This window comes from Podarcis cretensis, assembly GCF_951804945.1.
Source record: "Podarcis cretensis genome assembly, chromosome: 2".
NCBI lineage: Eukaryota > Metazoa > Chordata > Lepidosauria > Squamata > Lacertidae > Podarcis > Podarcis cretensis.
This window is the reverse complement of record NC_137171.1, coordinates 54,573,211-54,594,298: the sequence shown is the minus strand read 5'-3', so window position 1 is coordinate 54,594,298 and position 21,088 is coordinate 54,573,211. Positions and strand designations below refer to the sequence as shown.

General features: G+C 44.7%; 1 protein-coding gene across 4 annotated transcripts in view; it reads left to right on the top strand.

The window, feature by feature from the left end:
• The window catches only part of SH3RF2 (SH3 domain containing ring finger 2), an 81,124-nt gene that overhangs the window by 47,354 nt on the left and 12,682 nt on the right, over positions 1 to 21,088 (top strand). For all 4 annotated transcript variants that reach the window (XM_079967963.1, XM_079967964.1, XM_079967961.1 and 1 more), the window contains 2 exons: positions 17,550 to 17,644; positions 19,048 to 19,218. In XM_079967963.1, coding sequence (XP_079824089.1) covers positions 17,550 to 17,644; positions 19,048 to 19,218 — 266 coding nt within the window. The remainder of the gene's footprint in view (positions 1 to 17,549; positions 17,645 to 19,047; positions 19,219 to 21,088) is intronic.

Below are 21,088 nucleotides of genomic sequence, written 5' to 3'. Positions count from 1 at the left end.
AAGTTGCAGCCTCATCTCCCACACAGCTTCTGACTCCCTAGTCGATTGCGGGTGAAGGTCCCACAGTTTTCTGCAGACTCGCTCCAATCCACTCCTCCCACCGCCGCCCAGCTAGCTGATGCTGCAGTTTGCCAAGTGCCTCAGCCCTAATCCTACACAATTGCACTCCTTTTCCATGTGTGGCTGGGCAGGAGTAATAAGTCCTCGTTTATGTCCTGTTACCATTTTTAATGTCCTAAAAATATAAAATAGCCCTGCTGCATCAGTCCTATCTAATCCAGCATCCTAGTCTCTGAATGACTAAAGGTAAAGGGACCCCTGACCATTAGGTCCAGTCATGGCTGACTCTGCTAACCAAGCAGTTCGAAAGCATGTTAAAGTGCAAGTAGATAAATAGGTACCGCCAGCGGCGTAGCGTGGGTTGTCAGCACCCGGGGCAAGGCAAGTAATTTGCACCCCCTAACCCCTAACCTGCCGCCGCTGCCAGCTTCTTCTTGCTGCTGCCTGGGCTGGGGTATTTACGGTAAGTTAGCCACGGCGGCGGCAGGTCCGTGTCAGGTATCTGAGGCGAGTTGCCGCTGGCGCTGCCGCCCAAACAACGCTGCTTGCCCGGAGGAGGAGGAGGGCAAAGAGGCGAGGAAAATGCAACATGGCCCAGCAGCTGCAGCAGCAGCGGCAGCGGCGGGGCTGTGAGGAGGGGCTGCCTGGCGCGCCCTCCGTGGCCCTGACGCGCGGGGACCGCGGTGAGCGCTGAGAGCTGCTGCCTGCCAGACGCCTTCAGCCCGAACGCGCGCACAGCTCGTCGGTTCCACGAGACATGGGGCTCTGCTACAGCCTGCGCCCGAGGCTCTTCAGCGGCTCCGGAGGCGGTGAGCACGCCCCCCCCCGATGTTGCGCCCGGTGCGGACAGCCCCCCCTGCACCCCCCACACTACGCCACTGGGTAGCGGGAAGGTAAACGGCATTTCCGTGCGCTGCTCTGGTTCGCCAGAAGCGGCTTAGTCATGCTGGCCACGTTACCCAGAAGCTGTGCGCCAGCTCCCTCGACCAATAAAGCGAGATGTGTGCCACAACCCCAGAGTCGGTCACGACTGGACCTAATGGTCAGGGGTCCCTTTACCTTTACCTTTACACATGAAACTGCCTGATTCTGTGTCAGACCACTTGGTCTCTCCAGCTCAACATTGCTACAAAAAATGTGCTCTGGAGTAAAAGGCTCAGAGGAACTTGGCAAGTTGGCATGCTCTTTACTGCTTTTGTATGGGGTGAGGGTGGTTGGCTTGGTACATATTACCATGCATGCCTGCCTGCCTGCCTGTCTGCCTAAGAGGAAGGGGGCTGAAAGAAAATGCAAGGGACCAAATAATAAAAAAAGTATTAGAAAGTACAACTTTGTATTCAGATAATATATTGCCTACTCTTAAAGGTAAAGGTAAAGGTACCCCTGCCCATACGGGCCAGTCTTGACAGACTCTGGGGTTGTGCGCCCATCTCACTTAAGAGGCCAGGGGCCAGCGCTGTCCGGAGACACTTCCGGGTCACGTGGCCAGCGTGACATCGCTGCTCTGGCGAGCCAGAGCTGCACACGGAAACGCCGTTTACCTTCCCACTGGTAAGCGGTCCCTATTTATCTACTTGCACCCGGAGGTGCTTTCGAACTGCTAGGTTGGCAGGCGCTGGGACCGAGCAGCGGGAGCGCACCCCGCCGCAGGGATTCGAACCGCCGACCTTTCAATCAGCAAGTCCTAGGCGCTGAGGCTTTAACCCACAGCGCCACCTGCGTCCCTATTGCCTACTCTTAGGGCCCTTTAAAAACAGTTGTGTTCAGGTGTGTGCGCATGTGGATGTGTATGCAAACATGGGGGGGGGGGGAGGCAAACTGAGTATTTGTGAAAGAAAGCCTAGTTTCGCCTCTGCATAGCCTTCTAAAACAGTCGTTTCTATAAGGGGCTAATACAAATGATAAGCAAGCCAGGACCCCTTTGTTCCCTCTCTCTGTAATTTGAACACCCTGCAATACTTTTGCCTAGGTAGGCAAGCATGCTGGTCATTGAAAAACAGTAGCTATCAGCTTTCAGTCACATCAGTGCTCTTCTAAAGCTGAATTAATGACATTAGATTAGAACAGGCTGCAATGAACTATTTTGCCACTCATTAATCCAGGATGGAGATTCACAACTGTGCTGTACATATAATGAAAATGGGATGGGGAAAGAGCTGCGAAAAAGATAACACAGAGGAAAAAGCCAGCTTGTTGATGGCATATGCGAGATGATGATGCATTTCACAAGACTCTAATTATATAGCAAGAGACACATACTTCCCTGAGCTTTACTCAAGCTTTGGCTAACCATATTTATTAATTTGCATGCCTTAACTTAATTACAAATATTTGCTCCTTACTGTCATTTTAGAATAAAGCAGAAGGATGATAAAAGAGGAAGATGTTTGTTTCATTGCAGTCGTTTCTCGACTTGCAGATAGAAAATGAAATTATAACAATACTGGCTTTTTGGCCGGGGGGGGGGGGGTGGCGAGGGACAGAGAATATATATAGTGGCTCTGTGCCAAGGGTCAGGCTGCTGCAGTTTATAGCAGATCAACTTGAGTAGTGCTCCTAAAGGGAACAAAATGAATGAATGGAGGTTCGGTTCTTTCCCAGTTGGAAACTATTGCACTTCAAAGTCCTTGTTATTTCCTTCCATGCCAGCCTCTCCTTGCTCACTCTCCAGCAGCCACTGTGAGTTATCCAAGGGAGGAGACTGGCAGCAGCAGTCATGAGATGCTCCCTTGCCACCAGTGCTGAATTTACGTATAAGCTAAACAAGCTATAGCTTAGGGCCCCACTCTCTTGGGCGCCCCAAAAAAATTTAAAGGAAAAAACCTGGATGTACATTTCCAAAATATAAGCTAAAAAACAAATAAAATAAAACCTACATACAGCAACAGTGTTTTGTGTTGTGTAGGCTACCATGATGTAAGTACAGTGGTACCTCTAGATACGAACGGGATCCGTTCCAGAGCCCCGTTCACATCTAGAGGTAAATGTAACTAGCGACAGAACGTCTGCGCATGTGTGTGACGTCATTTTGAGCGTCTGCGCATGCGCAAGCGGCGAAACCCAGAAGTAGCGCGCTCCGTTACTTCCGGGTTGCCAAGGAGCGCAACTTGAACGCGCTCAACTTGAAGTGTATTTAACCCGAGGTATGACTGTAATGGGCCCTGCCTTCTTGCCTGCTCCCTAAAATATCACTAGTTTGCTTTTTTCTATATATAGGGTACCTACATTCTGCACGTGCAAATGGCTTTAGATACCTATTAGGTCCATAAAGTACCATATAGCATATATTCAACACATAAAACAGTGACAATTTGTTGTTTACAAAGGACAGCTGAACATATAAAGGGCTCCATTACCTTCAGTAGCTCAGGGCCTCATCACACCTAAATCTGACCCTGCTTGCCACTGCTGCTTGGGACCAGCGCCAGCTCATTCTCCTCCCTGAGCTTGACAGCGGCAGCACTGGCAGGGGAAATAGGGACATTCCAAAATCAAACCAGAAGCCGGGGTGGCTTCTGGAAAATTAGGACACATGGAGGGTATGAAACTAGTAAAACGTATAGGAGTTCTGCTGGGGATTGAATGGAGGGGCTGGAGGGAGACAGTCACTTTTTTGGCAGAATGAGCTATGAAATTCACCCAGGAGATGCTTCTAAATGCCTGCTCAGAATCCTAACTACCTCAGAAATTAATAAGGAAGCTGAGTTCCTGAAGGCACCCAGGAGGTGTTTGGCCTTCAATGCATTCCTGAGCTTTGGGTGTGGACCTGGTAAATTGCTTTTTGTGCTCTGGTGAGTTGTGAGGCTCTCAGTTTCCCCAGCATCGTAACTCAAGACTGACCACGTTGATGCCAGCTTAATGGAATGATTCTTTTTGGCTCTTTTGAGAGGTTAGTTTTTCCTTTATAATAATACAATCCTTTATTTTTAAATGCAAATGTTTTCTTTTAAAAAGCAGGGAGTTATGATTACACAGTTTTCTGCACTGATAGAAAAAATGGAACAAGGAACTGATACGATTATTTCAACTGAAAAGAGAATACAGTGGTACCTCGGGTTAAGTACTTAATTCATTCCGGAGGTCTGTTCTTAACCTGAAACTGTTCTTAACCTGAAGCACCACTTTAGCTAATGGGGCCTCCCGCTGTGGCCACGCCACCAGAGCACGATTTCTTTTCTCATCCTGAAGCAAAGTTCTTAACCCGAGGTACTATTTCTGGGTTAGCGGAGTCTGTAACCTGAAGCGTCTGTAACCTGAAGTGTATGTAACCCAAGGTACCACTGTACATTTCTTTGTCTAGTCCCTGAAGCATAAGGCTGGTCAGAATTTGTCTTGACTGTTGACTTATGTTACTTTCCGGAGGAAATTCTGTGCTTGGGAACATTTAGGCTGTAATCCTGTGTACACTTATCCAGGAGTCTGTCCCACTGAATTCAATGACATTTTCTTCTGAGTAGATGGGAATAGGATTGTATGGCATGCTGAATTCAAAATGCAGTCACTGGTTCATAGAGAACAGGCTCCACTGCAAAGAGCTCATGTGTGTTTCATGTGTATTTGATATATCATCTTATGGTAGATTTTACTTTATTTAGATCTGTGCAAAAAAGGGGTTAACTCATTTCCACAGTACGCCATGGGTTAAGTCTCATCCAGGAGATTATATTAAATATAAATATAAATGAAATGAACTCAAACATTGGCTATATAATGATATTTCTTATCTATCATAATCACTGTTACTAGGAATCAAAAAATTAAAAAAGAAAGATAAAGGAATGCTGTTGTATTTTGAAATCATGTTATTAAATACAGAAATACCACATTGGCAAGGGAGATGGACTCCGTACATGCCCGTTTCCTATATTACAGAAGATCATAGTTCCTAATTAAAAATTTTGCACTATACCTTCTGAAGTTCTTTACTACTCTTAGGCCATTTTAAACCCCTTTTGGATCCTCAGGTCTATAGTGGATCCGAATGGAAAGTTGGTTTTGCAGGAGTAAGAAGACACAGAACTAGAAAGATCGGGGAGGGGGAAGAGGGTAGAAGAGGTGTAGCTTATCATGCAAAATTCCCTCTTCTATACTACCATTTAAAGAATGATGCAGCACCCTTGTCTCCTGGCCACCTTAAATTATAGTTACTTGCCAGCTATCAAATTGGTGCCACATAGTTTAGCTTCTGCGCTAGTCCTCAACCTGTTTACTTAGAAGTAGGGAAACCAATGGAACTTCCTTTCAAATAAATATATGTAGGACTGGAATGGGGAACATAATTGAGCATAAATTCCACACAGAGGGGGTTTGACAATAGCATACTTAGCTGTACTTACCCTGTTGAAATGTCACCGCTAAATTCCAGCTTTCATTCAAAACAGAAGCTTCACTTGCATGATTGCATGCATGAATAAGGGTCTAGAATGAAAATGAAAAAGGGTGGAGAGGGGACCTTCAGCATGCATATTAAATTTCATTATTACAATCCAAAACTCATACTTTTCAAGAGGAAGGGGAGTTAACTCATAATTTCTTAATCTTTGGCCTCGGCAGTCCTTTTGTTTAATTAGCACCAGATGCGACTCCATTATTTCTGCCTTTGGCTCAACAATCCCAAGGGTGGCCTCTTGCAAACAACCATTTGTTTTCTCCATGCAGTTCGGCCAGCTGTCACATCTTTTCCCCCAGCTGTGGCGAGCAAAGGAGGCAGATGAATATGCTGTGAAGCTGTCGCCTGACACCCAGTTGCAAACTACAAACTGTCTCAGAGGGACTTTCAACTGTTCTCCCATCTCATTGGCAAGGGCCAATTAGCCCTTTATAACAAAGTCACCTGCCTATAACCAAGACCTTCCACTGTAATTTGCCCCAAACTGCTTTCTTTGTCACATTATCGCTGGGAAAGCTCTAATAATACTGGTCTGACCCCTGATGTATGGGATGCCTGCCTCCTGCTCACATGCCAATAAGGTTGCAGCTCCATTCGAAAACTTGCACACTCAGTTCAACAGGACACTTTCACTGAAATGCTTGTAGGATGAACTTCCACAAGCTGGGCATGCTCAATTCTCTGTGTGTTTACTTAGAAGTGAAATCTGGGCATGCTCAATTCTCTGTGTGTTTACTTAGAAGTGAAATCTACTAAATTCGGCAGGGCTTGATCCCCAGGTAAATTGCCCAAGAATGCAGCCTTAAAGGGGGTTTTTGCACCTCTTTGAAATGCAAATAAGCAACCTACATTGGCCAGATGTTCATTTGCATTACAAATGCCTCTCTTCCTCTCTCTCTCTCTCTCTATTCTGTATGAACAGTAATCACATATTCACATAAATAGTACAGGAGAAATTAAACCTGTGTGTGTGAAAGCCACCTCAACTTGTTTGTGGTATGTGTGCTTGGAGGCAAGAAGCAACTCCATCAGATGTACCATGAAGTGTGTTCTTGTCTACAAAGGTTCATGTAGGATTATGTTAGTTAACCTGCGGTCCTAATGGGACTGACTTCTGAGTCACCAGGCATAGGATTTCCCTGTTAGACTTGAGATGCCACCAGACTTGCTCTTCTCTGCTGCAACAGACCAAGGACCACTTTGACAAGTACAAAACACACCGAGAGATGTGGATTATAAAGGCATACATGTATCAGTTATTGAGCATTTTTCTTTCGATCAGCATTCCTGTGTGTGCTACATATGGAGTAAGCTCCACTGAACTCAGGAGGACTTTCTCCTGAGCTAAAATACTAAGTATTTTGACACACAATCCACATAAACTGGAGCCCAGGCTTTCCCCAGTTATATATTTATCCATGTGTTCTTTTTTTAAAAGTATCTGATTAATATACATGCTTTTTTATAGTTGATGAGATACATTTGCATTTCCTGCTCTTGTACCTGAGTGAAAAACATCCAAGATGCTAAGTATTTACACTCTTCTGCAATACACAAACAAACCTTTAATAAAACTGAGGATGTAGGACTCACCCTTTAATTATAACGAAAGGTTGTAGGGTGTAATGAGATGTAAATGGGCTTAAAAAAACAGTTGCGCTCATGGTATCTTCTTTTGAGTTTTCTGTTCATTCTCTAGAGGGCTGCCAAAAAGTCCTACGTTTTTCTGTGGATAAATAAAGCAGAAAATAAGCTCAGAACAAAAGGTGTGGGTGACAGTGTTACAGTCATCCTGCACGCTGTGTAATAATATCCTGAGTAACCTGTGGGGGGGATATGTCCACAACAGCTATACTCTCTCTGTGGGACTGGAAGTAAGGAGGGAGGAAAAAAATCCTCTCTCAAGATAGGTGAGGCTGTCATTTAAAGCCCTAGAAGTCAACATGTACTCTCTGCCGCAGGGTGCCACTCCTCAAAAGATGAAACTTTGCTCCTATAAACGATAGAAACTGCCCGAGTCAGCAACGCCCACAAGTCTGGCTTTGTCTGTCTCTCTCTGTGGCAGCTGCTCACCTCTGCACTAAAACCAATTGCTTTTGAAAATACTGTAGTGTGGGTTTTTCTTTTCCCTTCCCTCTTTTGCAGCACTGTTTCATTGTTCTGTACATGAGGAAGAGGAGAAGAGACCAAATTAATTTGGCTTACTGAAAGAAACAAAACGGTTGGCTTGAGTTAATTTGGGTTTGCGTCCAGGGGAAAGACATAAAAGTCAAATAGGGATAGGCGTATGAAATGATTGTAGTTATTATTGATTGACAGTTATTATTTGCCGACGGGGGGATATACTGTTATTATCGGACTGCACTGGGACTTAGCTTAAAACATGATTTCCATTAGGGTCCTTTGCACCCCTGGCAAGAAGCTGCATCAGCGCGCACACACACCCCTGAAAAAAACATCACTTTACCACAACAGCCACATTAGAAATTTCTACATTTGATGTGACCCAAGTACTTGAAGCACCTAGAATCAGGGTGAGGTGAAGCAGGGTGAAAAAGATTCACTTGCATTTCTGTTGCTGTGCAAGAAGAATGGGAAGCTTCTCACACATTTGATGTTGCCGGGATAGGGGTGGCGCATTGCCACACACATATACATCATACACCCCTTGGTGTGATAGGTGTTTTAATTTTGAATCCCCCACCCAGGCCTGCACCCCTAGCAGGGCTTGGTTTCGCCAACCCCTAGGTATGCCTCTGTATTTCACAGACAAAAATGGGGGCATCCCTGGGCATGAATGGGTGGAACTATGAGTGGTGCCTAGGAGTCCAACAGCATGACCTGATGGACAGTGGTGGGACCAATACAATGCAAACTCAAATGGAGGAAGCCTCTTGTATGGTCTGTGGATAATAATAATAATAATAATAATAATTTATTTATTTATTTATTTATTTATTTATTTATTTATACCCCGCCCATCTGGCTGGGTTTCCCCAGCCACTCTGGGTGGCTTCCAGAACACTAAAATACAATAACCTATTAAACATTAAAAGCTTCCCTAAACAGGGCTCCCTGTAACTTGGCTTCTCGCAGTGAGGGAACCGCCAGAAGGCCCTCGGCACTGGACCCCAGTGTCCGGGCAGAGCAATGGGGGTAGAGACGTTCCTTCAGGTATAATGGACCGAGGCCGTTTAGGGCTTTAAAGGTCAGCACCAAGACTTTGAATTGTGCTCAAAAACATATTGGGAGCCAATGTAGGTCTTTCAAGACCGGTGTTATATGGTCTCGGCGGCTGCTTCCAAGCACCAGTCTAGCTGCTGCATTCTGGATTTGTAGTTTCCGGGTCACCTAACACAATAAATGCTTTTCTGTTGACACAGAGGAAGCAGGAACTGAAATTCCAAAAATAAGTTGCTTCCTGAATATTGGCAGATAAATATTTCCCTGAAACATATCTCTGTGACTATCCTGGCTGAGTTAGAACAATTGTTGGAGAGTACCCCCCCCCCAAAAAAAAGCCTCTAAATTATCATACTTTGTGGCTAGTGTTTATTAATGCTCGGTGCTTAAGGTAGCTCCACTTATTGTTTTCAGGTGGTGACTGCCAACAGAAATGGAGTCAAAATGGCGCCACTGTGAAACAAGGGGAAGGCATTAGCATACTCAGGGTAACTCCTAGGTTTGCAGAATATTTATAAAAACTAAAGAGGCAAAAGGCCTCTCCAAGCCTCACCCCTGCAAAAAACTACAACAGTCCAATGAGGAATGCTAAATATCAGTAGGAAGTAGAAAACAGGGGAGAACAGCTTTGTGCTTGAGCTCTTTACAGCTTATAGAACCTTGGAAGAGGTCATGGCTAACCAGCTGAAATAGGAGTGCTTCTGTTAGGAGGTGAGGTACCTCAGTTTGCTTGTCCCAGGTTCCACTTATTAATTCTACAGCTGATTTTTCCCTTATAAATGATCCTCACTGTCACTCTGAAGAACTAAGGAGGAAGAACAGGAGCTGAGATATTTCTCCCCCAAGGGTTCTGACTCTTCTCCTCATCACTGGACGTTGCATTTTTTATTTCATTTTTTTACTTTAATATTTTTTGCTGTTTCGTTTCTATGTAAAGAAAACAAGCATTTCGCTGTCGGACCATTCAAAGGAATGTTCATCCCTTTTATTTTTAAGTGATGGACACCACAAAGCTTATCTGCTCTTCTTCAATAGTGTCCTGTCATTTTATGTAAAGGTTTGCTATTGGAGAGAACAGAAAGCATAAATCCAACTGCATGTGTGGCTGAAGCATTCTGCATAATCCTCTAATAATTCAAACCCCACTGAAACCACTGTAGAAATTGCAGGATGGTTACAAAAAGTCCCTTCAATTATCTTGGATGCAAAATGTAGTGCAGGTTGGCTAATCTTGCCTTGCTCCAAGTTCAAGAGCAATGCAAGGGGAGATTCACAGTTTCCCTATTTTGTTACTGCCAGTAGAGAAAGTGGTAGGATTTGTGATTGAACAATAAGCACTTGCTTCAAATGCCAGTGAGGAATAAACGCACCAGCCTGATAATTAAGCCACATATTTTTGAAGCGATGAGAGGCAAAGGTCCAAACTTCCAACTACCTTGGCATTAGAAAGGGAGGCAGAGAAGAGAGAATGTGTGCAATATATTAACTCTGGCTCCGTGGATAAATTCCACTATAATTGCTTTTTCTCCCCTTTTCTTTTTTTGCTGATCTGAAATTCTTAAGTATTTTCCATTACTGGCGATCTCTCTTCACTCCCTTTTCTGAAAGCAATTCAGAAAAGTGTGTCTCCTGAATTTCTCCCTACTGCAGCAATAGGCAGTGCTGGTAGGATGTAAACGTCAGATAAGAGCAAAGGGCCAGATCGGGTAATTAGTAAATTTGTTGGCACAGGAAAGGAATTAGGGTGGAGGAAGAGTGCATTGGGAGGAACAAGGAGGAGACAACACACAACAGTATCACCCTTTATGAAACATGCCTGCCTTAAGCATTGTAATCTTTAATCCTGGGAGTGTGTCCACAAGTGTCTCTGAGGATATTGTATTTTTTATGATGCACTGTGTCAGGTACTTGTAGAAGTCATTCTTCCGACATTACAGTTCCTGTCCTGGAAACTAAACTTTTTATCAGGATTCCAATAACTTCCATATAACCTACTCCTTGAACATTCATCTTGATTTCTTGGCACAAAGTTTGTGGGGAGGTTAGATGTTGTTGGCTATTTATTGATATCCCCAAATGTGGGGTTCTTGAATGTTTCTCCATCTGTTTTCCCCTTCACTCTCTCACATGCTGTCCCCTGAATAAACATTCATTCATTCATTCATTCATTCATTCATTCATTCATTCATTCATTCACAATGCTCATAAAGGCTCATACAGACCCTACTCATGCATGCCATTCACATACCACTCTCTGGCTACTCATGCAACAGCCACAAGCAAACAGGCTACCTACCCATTGACCAACCCTCGGACAGTTTCTGCCTTCTCCCTCCCCTGCTGAACCTCTCCTACCAACAGCATTGTCACCTCATTTGATCCTAGACCTTGTGTACTAAGGACAAAAATTCACATAACAAAGCCTTGGCTTCTTTAAAATTAAAAATGGTTAAACCCCTGAAAAGCAGCTGTAGGGGATTTTGAGCTGAAAAATAGCGGGTTGGAGATAAGAATAAGCACTCCCTGTCCTCTGCCACTCCTCAAAATTGCAGCTTCCACAGACTGCTTTTCAGTAAAGAAAGTTGGGGCTTTGTTACAGGCGGTTGTGTGCAACATGTAATTTAGTCCTGAGCCTATAGTAAGGAGGATTAATTTAAGTCAGCTAAAGCCAAAGAACGTACACCCAACAGTGATGGATATTTCACCTTTTTGTTGAGTTTATGTCGTTTGGATGGTAAAATGGTAAAATCACATTTTGGGGCAGATCTGTAGCACTCTCGTGTGAAGGAGGACATGGCTGTAATGGCAGGCATTGCCCTAAGCACCCAGACTTTTAGCTGAAGAGAGCCTGATAAGCAGTCGGCTGCAGGCTGTCTTACATTCAACTGGGTGACCTGCAAAAGATCCTTCTTCCCTGCACCCTACATGCTTACTAAATGTGTGAAGAGACCTTGTGTGCTGTGTTCTTTAATTTGCTACTTAATTAGTCTACAACCTTGCAAAGATTGTTCAAAGCAGGCTTTGGGAAAGAAGACACATAGAAAAAAATGCATTAGATTGGATCAAAATGTGTTATGTACAATCCTTATGGAAAATATCATGTTCCAGTGGAATCTCCCCCCCCCCATCGCCACCCACCTCCATACTGGGTAGTAAGGGCTGCACTGGACATGTGCTTAATATACAGCAGAGGTAAATGGTAAAGATAAAGGGACCCCTGACCATTAGGTCCAGTCATGACCAACTCTGGGGTTGCGGCGCTCATCTCGCTTTACTGGCCGAGGGAGCCGGCGTACAGCTTCTGGGTCATGTGGCCAGCATGACTAAGCCGCTTCTGGCAAACCAGAGCAGTGCATGGAAACGCCGTTTACCTTCCCGCCGGAGCGGTACTTATTTATCTACTTGCACTTTGATGTGCTTTTGAACTGCTAGGTTGGCAGGAGCAGGGACCAAGCAACAGGAGCTCACCCCATTGCGGGGATTCGACCCTCCGACCTTCTGATAGGCAAGCCCCAGGCTCTGTGGTTTAACCCACAGCACCACCCGCATCCCTCCACAACAGAAGTGGGGGAGCCCAATTCTCACTAGGCCTGCTGTCTTGTTACACTGAGCACACATACAAGGTGACTGCACGTGTGCATGTGTTTGTGTGAAAGAATGTATACTTGTTGATTTGTACAACTCAGCTATTGCATACTCTGGTACACAAACTGTTCACTTGCTGTACATTATTTGTGAGTAACTGTATGAGTGTACAGTTCAACTATGTGTGTGCACAGGTACACAGAATATATACTCATGGAATGTAACATGTGAACACCACTGTGAAAGTGGAAAGGGAGAAAGGGAAGGAGCCTTATCTCTCCAGTCCCCAATAACAACCTGAATGGATATTTCACATGCAAACACACACACACACAAACACACACCTTACGTGAAAAGTCCCTGTTGATCCAATTGGGACTTTTCCCCCATGACTCCTCTTTCTAGTGGGACGGACCTCCACTCCAATTGCAGTGGCGGAAGTGAAGAGATAAGCTTCTGCTTTCTCAGGGCTGCCATTGCAGTAAAATTGCATTGGTTAAAGCATGGGTAGGCAAACTAAGGCCCAGGGGCCAGATCCAGCCCAATCGCCTTCTAAATCCAGCCTGCGGACGGTCTGGGAAGCGTGTGTTTTTACATGAGTAGAATGTGTCCTTTTATTTAAAATGCATCTCTGGGTTATTTGTGGGGCATAGGAATTCATTCTTTTTTTTCTTCCAAAATATGGTCTGGCCCCCCACAAAGTCTGAGGTACAGTGGAGCAGCCCCCTGCTGAAAAAGTTTGCTGACCCCTGGGTTAAAGAAAAACAAGATACATAGCTGTCTTCTATGTTTTCAGCACATGGTGGCAAATGAGTTTCTCCTCATTACAGTGGTACCTCGGGTTACAGACGCTTCAGGTTACAGATGCTTCAGGTTACAGACGCTTCAGGTTACAGACTCCGCTAACCCAGAAATAGGACCTCGGGTTAAGAACTTTGCTTCAGGATGAGAAGAGAAATCGTGCGGTGGCAGCGGGAGGCCCCATTAGCTAAAGTGGTGCTTCAGGTTAAGAACAGTTTCAGGTTAAGAACAGACCTCAGGAACAAATTAAGTATGTAACCAGAGGTACCACTGTACATGGGTATGGTACCAGAGTACCACATTAACCAGGTTCTGGCTGCAGAAAGCTGGTGTGCATTTTAACTACACTTCTTGTGTACTAAATTACATCATTCTTTAGTCAGAATTCATTGTAACAGGCAGTCTTTGTACTGAGTGGGTGTTGTTTTGCTTTGCCATTTATACAGCTTAAGCTTTCCTAAAGCTTAAGTTCACAAAACAAACCGCAGCAGTTCATGAGGTGAGTAATTGCTGAGGCCCTCTAGTTATCTGCTAAATGTTTGTGGTAGCCCTGATGCTTCTATACGACCTGCATTTCCAACGGGCATTTTCTAGGAAATTTTTATTTGATTTAGCTTCTTCTCAGAGACCCACGCCTGCCTGTGTCTTCTCTGATAAGTTAACTGTGCTGTTCAGTGACCATTCGTCTCTCAAGGCAGGCAAGCAACATCAGTTATCTGCTAAAAGCTAATAAAAAAATACAGGCTGGTTTTGCAGACAGCTCTAACACTGGAATAAATACAGATAAGAAAATGAGTGACATAAACTCTTGGGCTGATTACCCTTCTCTGCTGGTTCCATGCAAATAAAAAGTGGATTAGAGGCTGGACTACAGGGGGTATTTCCATCTCTTCCTCTTTTTCTCAAGAGACATAAGAGAAAAGGGGGAATCAGTAGTTTAGTGGCCTCAGCAGAGACAACAGGCAAGTGCATACACCAGCACTGCCTTCACCCATGAGATGGGCAGTGGAATTCAAGGTGGGAACTCCAAGCTCACAATTCTCAATTATGACTTCTGAAATCTCATAAGGTTAACTTACAGTGCCTTGGAGTACCATGTCCAGTTCTGGGTGCCACAATTTAAGGAGGATATCATCAAGCTAGAACATGTGCAGAGGAGGGTGACCTAAATGATCAAGGGCCTGGAAACCAAGCCTTATGAGGAACAGTTGAGAGAGTTGAGTATGTTTAGCCTGGATAGGAGACTGAGAAGAGATGATATGATATGATAAAGGTAAAGGTAAAGGTAAAGGTAAAGGTACCCCTGCCCGTACGGGCCAGTCTTGACAGACTCTGGGGTTGTGCGCCCATCTCACTTAAGAGGCCAGGGGCCAGCGCTGTCCGGAGACACTTCCGGGTCACGTGGCCAGCGTGACAAAGCTGCATCTGGCGAGCCAGAGCCGCACACGGAAACGCCGTTTACCTTCCCGCTGGTAAGCGGTCCCTATTTATCTACTTGCACCCGGAGGTGCTTTCGAACTGCTAGGTTGGCAGGCGCTGGGACCGAGCAGCGAGAGCGCACCCCGCCGCAGGGATTCGAACCGCCGACCTTTCGATCGGCAAGTCCTAGGCACTGAGGCTTTAACCCACAGCGCCACCTGCGTCCCTTTATGATATGATAGCCATCTTCAAATATCTGAAGGGCTGTTGCATGGAAGATGGAACACGCTTGTTTTCTCCTGCTCTGCAGAGTGGGACTCAAACCAATGGCTTCAAGTTACAAGAAAGGAGATTCCAGCTAAACATCAGAAAGAACTTTCTGACAGTAAGAGCTGTTCAACAGTGGAATGGACTCCCTCAGATGATGGTGGACACACTCCTTCCTTGGAGGTTTTTAAGCAGAGTTTGGGTGGCCATCTGTCATGCATCAGAGGCTATAGACTCTCTCCAGCATAAGAGTTTGGTGCTGGCATTGCGGCTTTGGTACTGTGCTTGCCATCAGTCTTGATCAGGGATAGGCATTTGAACTACTCGCAATAGGCACAGGAAGTGGCCCAATTCCTGTGTTGGTAGTATAAAGAACAACCAGTAATGCACTTGAAGAAAATGACTGAGAATAACCTGTGGCAATGATAACCTGGTCTCATTCTAAAATGCGGAGTCATTTTCTTCACCAGTGAAAACCATTCTTTATTTCCAGCACTCAGGCAGAAACCCATCTTGATAATCCAACATAAAACAGTCTCTGCTTATTTGCCATCACTGTCTAAGCTCTTTCCATGCTTATTTCACAGTGGATGATCTTCACTAGGAAGCTACTGAGGAATGTGGGATGAGAAAGGGCTGCCTTAGCAGCTATGCAGCTGAATAAGCACTAAAGGCCTGAAGAATTCAATATAATGGATGTGTGGGAATTTTGCTGCCTTAACCCTTGTCAATTACAAAATGCTTTACAGAACAGGAAAATGCTCAACTCCTCTAAGTATTTTAGGTATGCTTGCTCAATCCTACAGTGCTTCTTAAGGCATTAGAACATCGCAATTGACATAAGGGTGGGATGGGAATGTGAAAATCCATTAGGAAAGGAGATGGGGAGGGCAACCAAAGTTGCTTTTCTACACCCTCGGTTGCAATAACCTATTACTGGAGAGGATCGTCTGTTAATGCACTCTTTAATTTCAAGATAGAAGGGAGAAAGAAAGAAAAGAGGAAAAACAAGGCATCTACCTCAAGTGGAAAAGGCATTTATGTTGGCTGAGAATATATAGCCTGCAGTATACTGTATTTTTTGCTCTATAAGACTCACTTTTCCCCCTAAAAAGTAAGGGGAAATGTGTGTGTGTCTTATGGAGTGAATGCAGACTGCGCAGCTATCACAGAAGCAAGCCAGAACAGCAAGAGGGATTGCTGCTTTCACTGTGCAGCGATCCCTCTTGCTGTTCTGTCTTCTGAGATTCAGAATATTTTTTTTCTTGTTTTCCTCCTCCAAAAACTAGGTGCGTCTTGTGGTCTGGTGCGTCTTATAGAGCGAAAAATACGGTAAATGAACTTTTCTTGGAGATTCCTGCTGAAATTTAATGAACATGTTTCTTTGTTCACTCCTCCAAACAATCATGTTCCTTTCTCTCATCGTTCTATATATCCCAAAGGCTTATAATTCATAATTTATTTATTTTTTTAAAAAAAATAATCCTAAATGGTGTTAGGAAATTCCTGGTTTGCAGATCAACATCATAATGATTTTGAACCCAGCCCATGTTTTCTAGATGATAGCAACAGGACTCCCGGTCATGGCAGAAGTCAGTTGGAGAGAAGGGATGCACTCCAGTTTTCATCGTGTTTTGTTTTGTAAAGTCACTTTCTCAATCATGATATATTTTTCACTGGCCTCAGCATTTGAGCAGCATCCTTAAACCTAATCATGGAAGAGCCAAACAGGGCAATGCAAATGATTCATCTTTTTCTTTCCTAGCACAGAAATAAAGGCAGTAGCTAATGAAATATAGGCAGTAAGCTGCTTGGGTCTTTCTTGGGCCTGTCTTTCTTGGGCTTATGTTACTCTGAAGAGTGCAATGAACACTGGTAGTGTTATATAAATAAAAACTATAATTTCATATAAGGAACAACTAGTAGGAGCAGTAGACCCTGAAGAAATACACTGAAGAACCCATACAGGGGGGAGGAAACCCACTATCTGTCTTAATGCAAAGAAATCACTTGGACAAAACTACTTTCTGAAGTGTATCCTTATTGTACTTGTAAGAAGTGAGTTGTTGTTGTTGTTGTTGTTGAAACATAAAGAAAGTATCCTTATTGGTAAGCACTACATCTTGGAGACTTGGTTTGAAGAGTAAAATTCCATTAGTTTGGGAACTGAAGGACTATATCAGCACACACAGCTCTCTGATTTTTAGCTAAAACCCCTCTTTTAGCAAGTGGTCTCTCATTTCATTTTCAGCCCAGATGCTGCTCAGGACCAAACTACGGTACACATGTCAATGTGTAGGAATGAATATAATTTTCACTCTCTTGCAACTTTTACAAATAGCAGCCAGGGCATCTAATAAAGGCTGGGACTATGGCATGGGGAGTTTTAGTCTCCCTCACTGTTTTCCTAATAAATACACACACGCACACACAGATACACACAGAGTTGCTTGTGGGCATATGTGGCACAATCTTGTGCTTAATTGTGGCTTCTCCAGTGGATGCATATACATTGATCAGCATAGGTGACAGAGTGGAACCTTGAGGGAAGCCACATTTCAAGTATCTCAGGGATGACTGCCTAATCCTCATCATCCCAGACATGAGAAAACAAGCCAACCAGTCGAACGTGTTCGTTGCTCCATCAGTGACTAAAAATCTAAAAGCCCCATTAAGACATTTGACCGCAGAGACAGCAGAGTGAATCAGGATTCTTCCATTTAACAGGATGCACTGCTTTGCCTCGAGGCCTGTGGCTTGTGGGTTCTTGATGTTCAGGCACACTTCCTTTGAAGGGAGAATATAATAAAGGCGCTCATTTGGATTCTTTTATTCTTGTTTACAGGTCAGCACTTCCTATTACTCGGCCCCTGGGCCCCTGGGGCAGCCGACAGCCATTGTCACCCTGCCTCATTTACAGCAACACCTGCCGGTGAATATGTATGTAAAACTAAGTCCTTATTCATTAGGTGGGTAGGGCCTTTGGCTAGGGCCGGAGATGTTGTTGCCTAGCAACCATGCCACATGCTACCAGTCCCCCATCCCCACCTGCTCACAGGAGTAAACGAATACAGAAAAGAGGATGATGAAGAAGCAGCCCTTGTGGGGTTACTGTCCCACAAGCAGCAGCTAAAATTGAAACAACTCTTTTTACAAAGATACTTCATTCAAGTTAATCTGAAATTTAAACTGGCTTCTGAGAACCCCACATGGGCATACAAAACACTTAGCATGGGCCAGAAGATTGGTTTAAAATTCAGCTCCCAGAATTATGAGACCCATTAGTAAATGTGATCGCTTTTGAGTTGCAGAACCTGAAGAATCATAGAACTGTGGGGTTGAAAAGGGACCACGAGGGTCATCTAGTCCAACCCCCTACAATGCAGGAAAGTTTTGCACAACATGGGGCTTGAACACACAACCCTGAGATTAAGAGTCTCATGCTCTACTGAATGTCCATGACATATCTGGGGTGGGGGTGAGTCTTGGGTGGTTAGCTACTGAAATGTCATGTGACAGGAAGGAGGTACCCAGGCAACAGACCTGAGGACCAAAAAACTGGTGCTGAATCATTAGGTGTAACCTCCCTGCTGCAGCCTTCCCAGTATGTGCCATTTGGGGCTGATGGAAGTTGAAGTCCAGAACATCTGGAGGATTCCAGGTGTGCAAAGGCTGTCCTACTGCTAAAGGTTTTGAAAAGAATTCTGTTCTTGCCAACTAATTACATTGCTGTTTTATACTCAGCTACATATCTTTCCTTTGTTCACATCCATGCCATACATTAAAAGCACACATTTCCCCCTGAAGAATCCTGGGATCTGTAGTTTACCCATGACAGAGTGAGACTTCCTAGCACTCTTGACCAACTAGAATTCTCAGGATTTCTTGAGGGAAGTTGTGTGTCTTAAATGTGTGGTGTGGGCATGACTTTTGTGTTGTTCACCACACCTCTTGTTTGGGCTGGAGTGGAGTCTCTTCCTCCACTCATGCATCTCAGTGCATTTCTGAATCCTGACTTTATTGCTTTGGTACAGAGCACATTAACCCAGCCCATTTGGGAGTGCCCTGCCCTGTACATTTTTTACCCATCCATTCAGCATTCTTGATGAGTTGCCTTCCCTCAGTCTTATTCAGGAGCTATTGGGACATTCTTGCATTGTGTAGCAGAAGCATTGTTTGAAGAGGGCTCAGACACGGTGCTTTTGGTTTGGCAGAAGTCACAGTCACAGATCCCAGCGTGGTTTTGGAGCAGGTAGTTGTGTCATCGCCTCGTCGCATTGCATAAATGGAACTGCCTCTTCCGAGTACGTAGCGTCACTCTTTAATTCCTTTTGTTTCACCAGGTGCGTTGCTCTGCACTCCTACACAGCTCACAGTCCAGACGAACTAGAGTTGCAAAAAGGAGAAGGTATCCGTGTTTTGGGAAAATACCATGAAGGCTGGCTAAAAGGAATGTCGCTGGTTACAGGAAAGGTTGGAATCTTCCCCAGCAATTACGTCGCTCCACTTTTCAGGTTTGGCTTATGCTTTTTATATATGGACAATGGGGGTAGAGGGAGATATGTGAGTACAGTGGTACCTCGGGTTACAGGCGCTTCAGGTTACAGACTCCGCTAACCCAGAAATAGTACCTCAGGTTAAGAACTTTGTTTCAGGATGAGAACAGAAATCGTGCTCCGGCGGCACAGAGGCAGCGGGAGGCCCATTAGCTAAAGTGGTAATTCAGGTTAAGAACAGTTGCAGGTTAAGAACAGACCTCCCGAACAAATTAAGTTCTTTACCCGAGGTACCACTGTAACACCAAAAAAAGTGTCAATGTGGACTTCTGCAGCCCAAATTGAATTTTATTTGGCTCAGCATGACTGGATAATGACAGGAATGGGGCTGTAGGTCTGCCCACACGCATTTTAGAAACTCTAAAGTACAAAAATTCTAAACAAAATTCTAAATTTATTATAACAATTAGTTAATCAACCTAGCACAAAGCAGCTTTCTAGTGGCTCAGCAATGAATCAAAGCTATGGCTAATTTTGTTTCTGGTAAGATAACACAGCTAAAGCCCAGAGAACAGAATGAGATGTTCATCCAAGAGTTGGTATGAATCGTCAGTGACACTTTATGGCACAATACGCCTTATTTCATCTGTTTTGCAAGTAATCATTTGAACTGCATGGGAGTTTTACCTATATCTGAAAGATGAAATCATGGTTATTCCTAGCATTACTGTTATTGCCAGCATCCACTGATTCTGTAAGAGCTGCCATATTGGCTATACAAACTGACCCACAGCGCAGATTTCTTCCTTTACATTTGAAGTTGACTTTTTTACAATGCAGCGTATTCATTGGTCCATCCAGGCAGGGGCACCAACTATAGGGGGCTCTGGGTGCCACCAGAAGTCAGGTTCTAAGGCTGGGGGGCACACGTGGCATCATGACATCACACGCACTGGGCTCCCATAACCCGGGGCCCAAGTTGGCTCCCCTGCATCCAGGGGATATTTCAGATGAGTCATCAGGAAGCTAAAAATATATACCATTGTGTATATATTTTATATTCACTTTTATATTCAGTATGAAAGAATTCTCCAACAGAATGGAGGGAAGGAAGCCAAATAGGAAAATGGTTAAAGCCATAAAATCAACCACCAAGTAATGAGGAATGGGAATGGGATGGTCACTGTGCCTCTTTCTAGAACATCTCCTGGAGGCCATGGTCGCTTCATGAAACTGACCAACCGCTTCATGAAACTGAGGAGGTTTTTTATATTAAAAAAAATTGGGCTCACGAAACTTTTTAGCTCAGTCAACTAACGTAACAAAACATGGCTGGCACTAGGCACCACACTGCGGGGGCCGGCACTTAGCGCAGGGCCTACAGCGTACCTGAGCCACGCATTTCTCATGGGAGTGACATGGTGGCTTGGGCATCTGCAGGCTTGACGCTGCCTGAACCGGCAGCATGGGGCTTGCGTCTGCCCACTGCCTCTCCCTCAGCGGCCCTACAGCTGAGGGGGAGGTAGCAGTGAGGCTCCACACAGTGTGCCCCGCCCCCATGGGCAGCTTGCCCCGCCCCCGGCTGCAGGATGCGCATGCCGCACCAGGCACCCGAATGGCTAGCTACACCGCTGCCAACCGGAGGTTCAGGTTAGACAAAGCATGAATGTTTCACATGCCATGTGTCAATGAACACTAATGCACATAAGCTTTAAAATAGTGTTGGATAAAAATTTGTGGAATATGGATGTCATATCCTTATAGTTGTAGTCTCTTTCCAGTCTGTCCTTCAGATGTTGGTCCATAGAGGCTCCCAGAAGAAAGAATGAGAGGAAGGGGCAAGTGCAGATAATAAAAAATAGAGGGAAAAGAGGAAGGAGTCAGAAAA